The sequence below is a fragment of the Myotis nattereri genome (assembly GCF_964212035.1).
Source record: "Myotis nattereri genome assembly, chromosome: 19".
Taxonomy (NCBI): domain Eukaryota; kingdom Metazoa; phylum Chordata; class Mammalia; order Chiroptera; family Vespertilionidae; genus Myotis; species Myotis nattereri.
This window is the reverse complement of record NC_138095.1, coordinates 27,004,601-27,016,521: the sequence shown is the minus strand read 5'-3', so window position 1 is coordinate 27,016,521 and position 11,921 is coordinate 27,004,601. Positions and strand designations below refer to the sequence as shown.

The 11,921-nt window shown below is 66.7% G+C and overlaps 1 protein-coding gene across 1 annotated transcript; it reads right to left on the bottom strand.

The window, feature by feature from the left end:
- Positions 1-4,912: 4,912 nt before the first annotated feature.
- ADORA2A (adenosine A2a receptor) lies at positions 4,913-11,493 on the bottom strand. Its single transcript, XM_081114109.1, has 3 exons — positions 11,416-11,493; positions 10,584-11,158; positions 4,913-6,541 (listed from the first exon to the last, which is right to left on the bottom strand). Exons 2-3 carry the CDS (start codon positions 10,913-10,915, stop codon positions 5,635-5,637), a joined length of 1,239 nt encoding a protein of 412 aa, XP_080970235.1. The 5' UTR covers positions 10,916-11,158; positions 11,416-11,493; the 3' UTR covers positions 4,913-5,634.
- Between the last annotated feature and the right edge of the window lie 428 nt (positions 11,494-11,921).

Here is an 11,921-nt window from a genome sequence, read left to right as displayed (position 1 = left end):
GGGATGGAGCCCGAAACCCCGGGCCTGTGCCCTGACGGGGAATTGAACCCTGACCTCCTGGTTCCTAGGTCGCCGCTCAACCACTGAGCTCTGCCGGCCGGCTGGGTGACCCTCCCAGCCCTGAGGCTTCCCTCCAGCCACGTGTTCACGCTCCAGGTGTGACCGAGACCCCCATGGGGGCAGGCACGTCCACGCGGGGATCCGGCTTGAGCGGGGGCTCCGCGGGCTCCGCAGCCTGGGCGCCTATGACCGACGCTGAACTCAGCCTGGAAACATCGTGCTGTTGGGAACTGCACGCACGACGTGTTTTCTCCCTGCACCTTGCGGGGCCCCGTCCACCCCTCTCCCCCCCAGCGCCTGCCGTCTCTGAGAGCGAGGGCACCGCGCCCTGACTGCGCGCCCCTCGCGCTTTCTGCCTCGAGAATGGACGTCATCCCGCTGATCACCGTCCTGGGCGTCTAGGAACACAGCCTCCCCCGCGCGTGCGCATCCATGCCGTCTCATCTAAAAGCAGGTCAGACGGTGGCTTCCCGCAGTCGGAGAAGTGGGTGGTGGCCAGGAGTCAGGGGAGGGGGTGGGGGGGCAGAAGGAGCGAGTGGAGGAAGCTGTGCATCCCGGGCACAGGGAGAGCCAAGCTGACCTCCCCGGAGAGTCGGGTGGCGGCAGGACGCCTGGCCCGGCCTCGGAGTGTCCTCAGCTCACAGCAGCGCTGACACTGGGCGCGGGGCCTGAATTTTCCCAGCAGAAAACTCGATCGCGTTCACATTCCCCTATAACGGGAACCGCTCCCCGAAGCTCTGAATCCAACCCAGGCTCTCTCCCCCTCACTCCCCCTCCCAACCCAGCGAGAAAATGTGGGCGGATGAACAGAAAAGACGGATCAAACCGTGACAGCCTCTGACAACACTTTAACTTGAAAATTGCTGTAAATGGGGGCATAATTCCGTGTAGGCAGATGCCAGCCAGGCTCCCAGCAAACTCCTTAAAGAGGCGCCCGGAGTCGGAGTTCACTGGACTTCACCTGCCCGATGCCCCGTTGGGTGCGACCTGGTCCCACCTCCCCCCCACCCAAGCCTGGGCGGCCGTGGCCATCCCTCCTGGGCCAGGACAGGCGCCTCTGGCTCCCCCACGCCCCCCCCCTCCCCCCCAGTATTCAAAAGCAGGTGCTGATGGAGCCGTTGAGAGAGGAACAGAGTCCCAGATGGGGCTCAGGGCCTGATGTGTCCTCAGGAGGCCGCCCTGACAGCTTCCTGGTCTTTAGGTGCAGGTCCAGGTGGCTGAGTCTGCCAGCTCCTGGGAGTCCCCCCCCCCCCGCCAGGGACCTGAGCAGCCTGACCCCTTCCCCAGGAGGCCTTGATCTCTATTCTCTCTCTCTCTCTCTCTCTCTCTCTCTCTCTCTCTCTCTCTCGGGCAAGAAACGAGGATGGTTCCACGCAAAGCCTTTCCCACTGCACTTTCCCGAAAGCCCATGGGGTGGGTGCCCCCCATCCCAGCCTGGCCTCAGCCTCAGCCTCAGCCTCAGCCTGGCCCCTGCTCAGCCTCCCCAGCTGCCTCTCCTCCAGTGAAGGGAAGGGCCAGGCAGAGCGGAGGTGCCTGCGCCCCAGGCCGAGTCCTGTGCTCATCCCTCTTCTTGGGGCTGTGACTCTGATGCCCTCCCGCCCCTGCCCAGCGGGCAGCCAATAGAGGGCTGCAAACGATGAGTGACAGGTGCTGTGAGGGGTGCCTCAGGACAGGGGGCAGCTGTGGGGCGGAGGGAGAGGGGTAACCTGACACGGTGCACTTTGGGGGGGTAGATGAGGGCCCCACAGCAAACAGCCCCCCCCCCAACCCACTTATTGCTCAGGCAGCACTGGCCCAGCCCGGGCTCAGGGAGGGAGCGCCCACTGCAGTGAGACCCGGGAGCGGCCATGCCAGGGGACGGTGTGGCATGCCGGCGGGAGCGGGTTCTAGGCACAGAGTGCCAGCCGGCAGGCCTTCCGCAGCCGACCTGGGAGCCCGCGCTTCCGGCCGCACACACGGGTGAACAGGAGGCAGGGCCAGCTCCCAGCGTGGGCCCAGGGCACCCGCATCCACTCCCTCTGACTCCGGCCGCCCGCACCCGCTGGGCCCAGGCGCTGCACCTCGGCGCCCAGGAGCCTGGAGCACGTTCTGGGAGGCCTCCCCGAGGAGAAGACGGGAACCCCATGGGGAGAGTCGGAGCCGCAGAGGCAGGGATGCAGGATGGGGGGGGAGGGGGGGAGGGGAGCCTTCCACGGGCCTGTCCCTCAGGGGAGCCAATCCTGAGCCAGGACCCAGCCTGAGCCAGGCCTCCACCCCCAGGCGCCCGGGGTGGGGGGCGGGAGGGGGGCCTCTGACCGCGCTGCCATGGAGAGGGGCTGCGGCCACCCCCAGGACAGGCCTGCGGTGGGACCTGTACTGAGGACCCGCCGTCATGAAGCCTGGGAAAGGCAGGGAGAGGCAGGGGGCCCTGGGCAGAGCTGCAGCCCTCGGAGCAGCCGGGCCCCAGGCAGCCGGGCCCGGAGCAGACAGGCGCCTGCACCCCCGGCCGCCACCCGTTCCCCTTGCTGCTGCGGGCACCTGCCCGTCGGGGTAGCTGCCCTCATACACTCGAGCGCACACACCTGTGTCCTCTGACGGCCAGGGAGCGGGGTGCACCTGCTTGTGTCTGCACGTGCGTGTGCGCCCGAGACCGGCTCGCCGTGGGAGCCTGGGGGAGCGTGGGCTCAGTCGTGCCTGGAAGCCGTTCCTGAGCCCCTGGCCCGGTCCTTCCCCAAACCCCAAAGGCTCACCCCAAGCTTGGCTCCCAGGAAGCCCCAGAAAAGGCCGGAGAGACGTGCTTCCTCCCTACCTTTGCGGCTCCTCTGGCCTCTCCACCAGCTGCTCTGAGGACCCGCGGCATCCGGGCTCTCGGCCTCCTCGGGGTCAACCCAGGCCACGGCCGCCCTCAGCCCACAGCCAGCACCGCCCGTGTGTGGGGCGGAGGAGGAAGCCAGCCTGGCCGGGAGGGCGGCTGGTGCAGACCTGGGGTTCGCGGCCAGGCTGAGCATGAGGCTCCGGGGAGACGGGGGTCGCTGCTGCTGGGCCCCCCGGGGTCTCGGGAAGGCGCTGTGTCCGTGCAGCCGCCGGGGGCCTCTAACGGTGCAGCAGGAACTTAGAGCCGAACCCGCCGCGCCGGCCAGGACGCCTGCGTGCGCACCCACGGGAGAAACAGCGCCAGGCCGGGCGCGAACGAAAGGAAACCCAGGCGCGCGGTGCCAGGTGCGGGCGCCAGGCCGCGGTCCAGGGCGGGCCAGGTGCTCCCACTGTAGCTACAGTCCCGTCTGTAAGCGGAGTTTGGGGGGGACGGGGACGTGCTGCTATTTTATTCTTGACAACCTGGCTGAAAGCAGTGAGTGAGGGGGGTGCAGTCAGATGACCTGGGTGTTTATTTATTTTTTCATTTTCCATTGATTTTTAAAAATATGTTTTTATTGGTTTCAGAGAGGAGGGGAGAGGCGGAGAGAGAGAGAAACATCAATGATGAGAGAGAATCATGGATCGGCTGCCTCCTGCACGCCTCACACTGGGGATTGAGCCTGCAACCCGGGTCTGTGCCTTGACCGTGACCTCCTGGTTCATAGGTCGACGCTCAACCACTGAGCCACGCCGGCCAGGGTATTGTCCATTGATTTCCAGAAAGAGTGGAAGGGTGGGAGGAGGGGGAGAGAGAGAGAAACGACGATGAGAGAGAAACACACTGATTGGCTGCCTCCCGAAAGCGCCCCTACAGGGGCTGGGGAACCTGCAACCCAGGTACATGCCTTTGACCGGGAATCAAACCTGAGACCCCTTGGTCCACAGGCGGACGCTCTAACCACTGAGCAACGGCCAGGGTTTAAGTTCCCTCCTGCCCCTTACTAGACCTGGGCAAGGGCTGACCCTCGGTTCCGAGGGGCGGCGTAGGCTCCCTGATCAGCTGTCCATCAAGGACCCTGCCTGAGGTGCCCGGGACGCCCCGACACTCCCTCCCTGGCCTCCCTGCCTGCGTGTGCCCGGCCCGCAGATGGAGCAGGTTGCTCGTGTCCCCTGGGCCGCGACCCTCGCCCTCACTGAAGGACGGCCCCCCTCCTTAGGCCAGGAGCCCGGGGCAGGCAGAGCGAGCGCAGGAAGCACCTGCTCCTGATGCGTTTCCTGCTGGGAGGAGGAGGGGTGACCCCCGGGAGGTGGTGTAGCCCCGCCCGTCTCTTCCCCTCTCGATCTCTCGCTGCCTCTCAGCGGAGGGGCGAAGGGGGCAGTGGGAGGGTGGGCATAGCTCTGAGAAGTAACACAAAGAGTTTCATTGGCCCTCGCTGGTGTGGCTCAGTGGATAGAGCGTCGGCCTGCGGACTGAAGGGTCCCGGGTACGATTCCGGTCAAGGGCACCTGCCTGGGTTGCGGGCTCCATCCCCAGTGAGGGGCGTGCAGGAGGCAGCCGATTCAGGATTCTCTCTCATCACGGACATTTCTCTCTCCCTCTCCCTTCCTCTCTGAAGTCAATAAAAATATATTTAAAAAACAAAGAGATCTTCTTTGAGGACTTTAGGAAGGTGACGAGGGAGGGAGGAGCCTGGTCCCCACGTGGGGGGAGGGGTCAGCTGTGTGTGTGGACGGGGAGCAGCTGGGGTAAAGCCCCTCCTTCCACGGCCCCCCTCAAAGGGACCGCCCCCCCCCCCCAGGGACCCCGGTCTCAGGGCTGCACGTGGGCATCTGAACTCTGGTGCTACCAGGCAATCTGTCCCTCAGAGGCTGAGAGCCTGGGAGGCCCCCCGGGCAGGCAGGGTGTCTGTCTGTCTACACACAGGCACACAGTCTCGCACACACACGGCACACGCCTGTACGTGTGCGCCAGGCCACTGTGGAACGGGAGAGGAACTCAGACGCCATTCTCGTCGGACAGGCTTAAAACACAACTGGCTCAATGTTTATTTTATCTCAGAAAAAGACATTCCCTTCGGAGGGACAGGCAGTGCGGGCCTCCACCTGGGCCGGCGGAGCCTCCCCGGCCCCCCACGCAGGCCAGCCCGGACCTCCCCCAGCCCCTGCCGGCTCCATCGCGACGCCCCGTCATCGGCCCAGCTTCGTCGCCCCAGGAGGTGGCTCTGGGCCATCCAGGGGGAGAGGGCCGCCCAGGGCTCCCGGGCCGACTCCTGGAGCCAGGTGAGCAGCAGGACTGACGACAGCGAGGGACAATAATAAAATAAACGGGGTATCTTCACGCTTAAAATTTTCTCCTGGAAAATAGAGTCAAACACCACTTCCAGGCACAGCAGCTCCCAAACCCTCGGCGAGTCCGGGGAGGGGGGGAGGCAGGGCCCCTCGGAGCCACGCCCCAGCCTCCGGGCCAGCGGCCTGCTCTGCAGAGACGAGGTGGCCCTTCGAGTGGGGACCAGACCCAAGACGCTCCGTGCTGCGCTCCTGGCCGGCACAGGGTCTCCCCCCGTGAAACACCTGCTCTCGGACTCCAAACCCGCCTGCGGGGCCTCGGGCTGCACCAGCCAGGCTCCCTCCTGGGCCACGGGGAACCAGCCCGGGGAGGGAAGGTCTGGGCGCAGCCACACTCCCCCTCCAGGAAGAGCAAGAGTCCCTTCCCGGGGGAAGGGCAAGCGCAGTGGCTCCTCAGGACACGCCTGCTCCGTCCTGGGCCAGGGGGCCCTCGAGGCCGGGGGAGTCCGGGCACGGCCCCCCGAGCTCGTGGCTGAGGAGCTCCACGTCGGGGAGGCCCGTGTCCCCAGGGAACCCGCAGGCACCCCGTCCACTCACCAGCCCCAGAGCCAAGCTGTTGGGCCGCCGCTCCGGGTGGGGGGCGCTGCCGTTGGCCAGCACCCCAGGGGGGTGGCCGTTGAGGCGCAGGCTGATCTGCTCCCCGTCACTGCCCTGAGCCGCCCCGGCCCGGGCGCTGGGGCCGCCCGCCTTGAAGGGCTCCCGCCGCCTCAGGACGTGGCTGCGGATGATCTTGCGGAAGGTCTGGCGGAACTCGCGGATGCGGTAGGCGTAGATGAAGGGGTTCACCACGGAGTTGGAGTGCGAGAGGATGATGGCCAGGTACATGAGCCAGGGCGGGGCGTGCTGGCACCCGGGGCAGAAGAAGGTGAAGCAGTTGACGATGTGCAGGGGCAGCCAGCAGAGGGCGAAGAGCCCCACGATGATGGCCAGCGACTTGGCGGCGTGCACCTCCTTCTGCAGCGTGGACCGCGTGCGCCCGCCCGGCAGCGGCTGGCTCTCCATCTGCTTCAGCTGCCGCCGCGCCGCCAGGAAGATGCGCAGGTAGATGCCCAGCATGAGCAGCAGGGGCACCAGGACGCAGGCGAAGAAGTTGTAGTAGACCATGTAGTTCATGGGCACCACGTCCTCGAAGAGGCAGGCCACCTGGCCCTCCCCGCAGGCCTGCGAGCGGTTGCGGTCCTCGCGGGGCTGGCTGCAGCTGTTCCAGCCCAGCATGGGCGTCAGGCCGATGGCGAAGGACAGCACCCAGCAGACGGCGATGATGCCCTTGGCCCTGGCGCCCGTCACCAGGCCGTTGTACCTGCGGAGGGGAGACCAGCGTCAGGGACCCGCGCGCCACTTCCCGCCTCCTGCCTCAGGTTCCCCCCAGAGGCCACGGGAGAGCAGCCCCCCGCCCCCCCAAAGGCAACCACTGCACAGACGTCCAGGTGATGACCGACAGCATGACAAGTAGTCCTGGGACCGCATCGGTTTGGTCTGAGGAAACGAATAAGTGAGGACTGGGGGGCAGGGTGTCCAGGGGGCAGCCAGGGCCACCCGGCCCCCCCGCCCTGCCAGGCAACATGGGTGCCCAGCGCGGCCGGGTCCCAGGACGGGCTGGACAGCGGATTTTCGGGGTGACATCTCCCATGGCTTCCGTGTGTTTTTTAAAAATATATTTTCATTGATTTCAGAGAAGGTAGAAGGAGAGAGAGATAGAAACACAAGGGATGAGAGAGAATCATGGATCGGCTGCCTCCTGCACACCCCACACTGGGGATCGAGCCCGCAACCTGGGCCTGTGCCCTGACCGGGAATCGAACCGGGACCTCCCGGTTCACAGGTCGACGCTCACCACTGAGCCACACCGGCCGGGCCCCATGGCTTCAGCTGATTCACAGGAAGGAAACAAGTACCTGGTGGCCTCGGACCTCTCATCTGGCCCTCGTTTCCCAGGCGGGGACACAGGCCCAGGGAGGGCAACGGACTTGCGGTGGACGTTCCGGGATCCAGAGGCCACTCAGGCCAGGGCAAGTCGGTGGGTTCGGGAACGACACCCGTTCTGAACGCACACAGTCACCGCAGGGCCGCTCCCCGGGGCTCCCAGCCCCTCAGTGGGGGATGCGCCGTGTCTACCGGGAACCCAGCCTGCCCTGCTCTCGTGCTCTGGAGCCGCACATCCAAAGTCGCCGGCTGCTCCTGTCTTTCAGCTGCTAAGACTTCCACGCCCTGGCTCTGTGCCAGGCTCTGTTTCCGTCCGTCCGCCACGAATACTGTCCCACATAACCACGTTGCGTGCGGGCTCCTTTCATGTTAACATTTTCCCGAGGAAAGTGTGTCCCTCCCTGGGCGCTGGCGCCAGTGCGCTCCCATCATTCTGCCTCTCTAGCCTCAGTTTCCTCATCTGTGAAATGGGACTAAGAGGCCGAGGCCTGAAGCACTGGGCCGCCCGGCAGGATGTAGGATCAGTGGGTGGAAATCCCAGGGAGGCTGATGACAGCGAGGCTCCAGGCAAGAGCGTCTCGGCTGAGCTGCTCACGGGAGAAATGGGCCGCCCCAGGCGGTAGTGAGCTTCCGGTCATTGAAGGCAATCAAGCAGAAATGAGACATGATGGGGATGGTGTGGAGGGCCCTGGAGGCCACCTGCTTGGGGGATTTGCTCTTGGTTCTCCAGCAGCTGCCCGCCCGCTGCCCGCCTGCAGCTGAGGCAATGACAGAAGGGGAGCTGCTGGGAAGGGAGGGATCCTCACGACAGCAGGCAGGAGTGAGCCTGGGATGCGGGCCCGGCCTGAGGCTCCAGGACACGGGCTGGACAGCTCTGGTCTGTCCACTGTGACCGCAAAGGAAGCCCCTCGTGGGGACAGAGACAAACGGCATTGCCCTCGGAGCTGCTTCCGGAAGGGCCAGGGGGCGCGGGCCGGGGCAGTTCCACCCTTTTGTTCCTCAGGCTGTGTTAGTGCTCCAGGCGTTACTCATGTTTAAAACCACCAGGTTCGTTTTGTTCCAAAGAAAGCCCTCGGCTTGAGGCCCTGGACCAGGTCCCAGGAGCTGAACAGCTCTGGGCCCAAAGGGGACAACGGAACAGAATTTGGCCCAAAGGGGACAATGGCTGAACCGCAGCCCCACCTGCCACAGCCCCTGGACTTAGAGCATCACATGGTGGCCTCTTGGGCCTACATGGGGACCGGGGACCGCCTGGGGGAGGAGTGATGGGACCACCCAGGGGAGGGAGCCCAGAGGGGTCAGGAAGCGGGGCGGAGGACCCGCTGCCTCCATGGTCTCCCAGCTCACAGCTGCCCCTTCCTGGGGGCTTCGTTACCCACAGGGAGGGCTCACCTCATGATCCAAGAGTACCCCCAGAGTTCCAGGGGGCTCCATGTGCATCTGCCCTACACTGTGAGCCTGGGCTGGCCCCGCGCACCTCTGCCTGCCTGCTCCGCCACCTCTGCTTGGCCGAGCCCTCAGGCTCATTCCCCCGCCCCCCCTCTGCCCAGGAGGGTCACCCCAGCCCAGCGGCCACAGTGCCCACGGGGGTCAAAGGCAGCCGTGCGCTCTCTGCCCCAGGGGAAGGCGGAGCAGCCCCTCCTCACCTCTGTGGGCGCCAAGGACCAGGAGCCCCACCTGGGCCTTCCATGGCTTTACCAGGCGTCGGGTGGAGCGCAAAGGCCAAGGTGTGGGCGGAGCTAGGGCCTGTTCGGAAGGTGGTGGGAGTCGGAGGGCGTGGGGCAGGTTCATGCTCCATCCAGGGCCCCTTCAGAACCTCCCGCAGCTCAAGAAACAGCCCAATCTCCCCCCCCGCCCCGCCGGGGCTCACCCCTCAGCCGCTCCCTGGACCCTCACCCCCTCTGTGAGCTCAGATCAGAGAGGCCTGTCCCTGTTACAGACGAGGACACGGCCCAGAGGGGGACAGCGGACTTTCCAGGGTCACACAGCACATCCCCTCCTCCTACCCCAGAAACCAGGAGCAGGAAAAGGCAGCCAGGGCCCTTCCGTGGCGACCACAGCCTCGCTCTCGCGCCTGCTGCTGCCCTTAGGGGGGGCGGGGGGAGTGAAAGTGCGGCTGGGCTTTCCCATCAGGCCCGGCCAGGCCCAGCCCACGTGCAGCCTGACCTGCAGTGGGAGCCAACACTCCGCTCTCCGTCCACCTGGGAGCCCACAGACCCGCCCTGGTCTGGAGCCACCCTCGCGGCCTGGACCTGCATGCTGCCCTGACTGAGGCCGGCCCTCTAGCTGGACAAGGGTCCTGGGCTCTCCTGGCGCAGCCTCCTGTTGGGCCACACGGCCAGTCCTCTCCTCATCTGAGCCGCGTCACGAGGCTGCCCGCTCTCCTCCGAGCTGGGGGACAGGAACGCTGAGCTGGGGCGGGCTCCGGGGGACCAGGGCCACCAGCTCCCCAAGGACGGAGTCACAGTGGGTGGCAGGCCTGCTGGTTCCCAGGCCCCGGCCCAGCTGTGCTGCCCGCTCGCACGCTGTGTGGCCCCGAGCTGGCCTCTTCCCTGGGCCTCCGATTCCCGTCCAGAAAAGAAGAGGAAATGACCGCTAAGGGCCCCCTTGGGCTCGACACTAACTTTCCATTTGCTCAACCAGCCGCTCCCCCTGCTCCCGCCGACGCCCCACCTGCTTGGGGCTGGGGTGCCCCCATCCTCCGAGACCTCCCCGGGAGCCAGGGGCAGGGAGGTGGCAGGAGGCCCCCAGGCGGGAGGACACTTCCAGCCGCATCCCTGGCTGGGGAGATGGAGGCCACCCGTAAACGCAGCCTCCTGGAGTCTTCCCTTGCACCCGTGACTGGAGTCCCTTCACAAAAGATTCACCGTAAAACCCCCTCTGCCAGCTCCCCGCTCCCCCAAGCACAGGCTGGTTCCCCCAACACACACACTGGTGGCCCCAGGAGCACAGAATTTGCATAGAGGTTCATATGCAAATGACTCCTGCAGCCTCCGGCCAGTTACTTCCCCTCTCGGGTCATTCTCCTCCTGTTCAGACTTCAGACCTGCCCCCCAGCCGCTGGCCGAGGAGCTGGCGGAGGGGGGGCAGGCTTCTAGCTCAGATCCTGTGGTTTCCCGGGGTGCCCCCTCCCCGCCCCCACTGTGTGAGCACACTGCCCAGGCCTGGGCCACGCTCCTCTGCCACCAGCCGGAGCACGGCGGCCTCCTCCTACGGGCGAGTCTGGGAAGGGCCAGGGTGCCCGGTGCCCACAGGGACCAGCTAGATCGGTACCCCAAGCCCGGGGCAGCCCCAGGGGGAGCTCCGTGGCCCTGTCACCTCCACACACTGACCCCACAGACAAAACCCCGACCGTGGGTTCACCCCGACCACCGGCACCGGCCAGACCCGGGCCGGCCGCCTCGGCGCCAGGCGCTCACCGGAGGGGGATGCGGATGGCGATGTAGCGGTCAATGGCGATGGCCAGCAGGCTGAAGATGGAGCTCTGCGTGAGCACCAGCACGAAGCAGGCGAGGAAGAGGCAGCTGTGGCAGGCGGCGCAGAACCCGATGCTGATGGTGATGGCGAAGGGGATGGCCAGGACCCCCACGGCGATGTCGGCCGCCGCCAGCGACACCACGAAGAAGTTGGTGACGTTCTGCAGGTTGCTGTTGAGCCACACGGCCCAGCACACCAGCACGTTGCCCAGCACGGCCAGCACGGCGATGGCCAGCTCCACCACGATGTACACCGAGGAGTCCATGCCGGACATGGCTGCGGGCGCACGGGGGCGGCGAGCACGCGGGCCGGGCCAGCTCACGGTCCATCGCTGCAGCGCAGCCGGCGCCCAGGCCCCGCGCCCCCCGCCCCCACCCCCCGCAGGAGCCCCGAGCGCGCCTGGGGGGCTCCCTAAGGGCTTCTGCGCGGCTGACTCTGCGGTGTCTCCAGGAACCAGGCCGCCCCCGGGGGTTCCGGCGGCATCTCGCTCAGCTCGGCGTCAGGGTTCCCCCAGCACCTGCAGGGGAGAGACCTCGTGAGGGGCTGGGCCTCTGCGGGGGTGCGGGAGTGGGGGGACACCGCTGGATTCCCCCCAGAGGCCTCAGCCCAGGGAGCGGAACCTTTCAAAGTGAAGTCACACACGTTCGTCCCTCACCTGAGCTTCTCAAACCCATGGCAGCCTGTGAGTCCCTGGTCCCTGAGCTCGCTGCCCCCCTACAGCCGCCCAGAGAGGCCCCCTCACCGCCCCCCACCCCCGCTCTCCCAGGCCCCCACCTTCCCTTTCAGCCGGCCTGGCACTCCCTCCCCACACGGCCCAGGTCGGAGCAGCTGGAGGCCTGCGCTCCCTGGAAGGAGCGGGGCTGTCTGGTCCTGTACCCCCGCGGCAGCTGAGCCCTCCTGCCGCCCCAGGGGGTGGAGCAGGCCCCCCCCCCCCCAGCCGCCCCTGCAGCCCCCGCCCGCTGCCTGCACGTGGGGCGGGGCAGCAGCTCACCTCCCTCCTCCCACGCCCGCTCCCCAACCTGCTCCTCTGCCTGGTGGTGCCGGTGCCGCGGTGGGCGCCTGGCAGAGAGGGGGCCCAGCCAGGACGTGGGGGAGACTGTGGACAAGAAACGTGCGGAGGGTGGACCCGCAGAGCCTCGGGGCCACGTCAGCGCTCGACCCTGATTCTGGGAGGAGGAAATAGAGTTCTGAAAGGGCTTCCCGGCCATGTGAGGGTCACTGACCCCCGAAGCAGAGGCAGGGGGCTCGGTATCCCCAACCCAACGCCCAGTGGACCCCCT

Coding starts and splice junctions, on each gene's coding strand:
- ADORA2A (XM_081114109.1), bottom strand. CDS start 10,915: ATGTCCGGCATGGACTCCTCGGTGTACATCGTGGTGGAGCTGGCCATC. Junction 6,542..10,583: donor GCCATCCGCATCCCCCTCCG/GTGAGCGCCTGG, acceptor TCCCCTCCGCAG/GTACAACGGCCTGGTGACGG.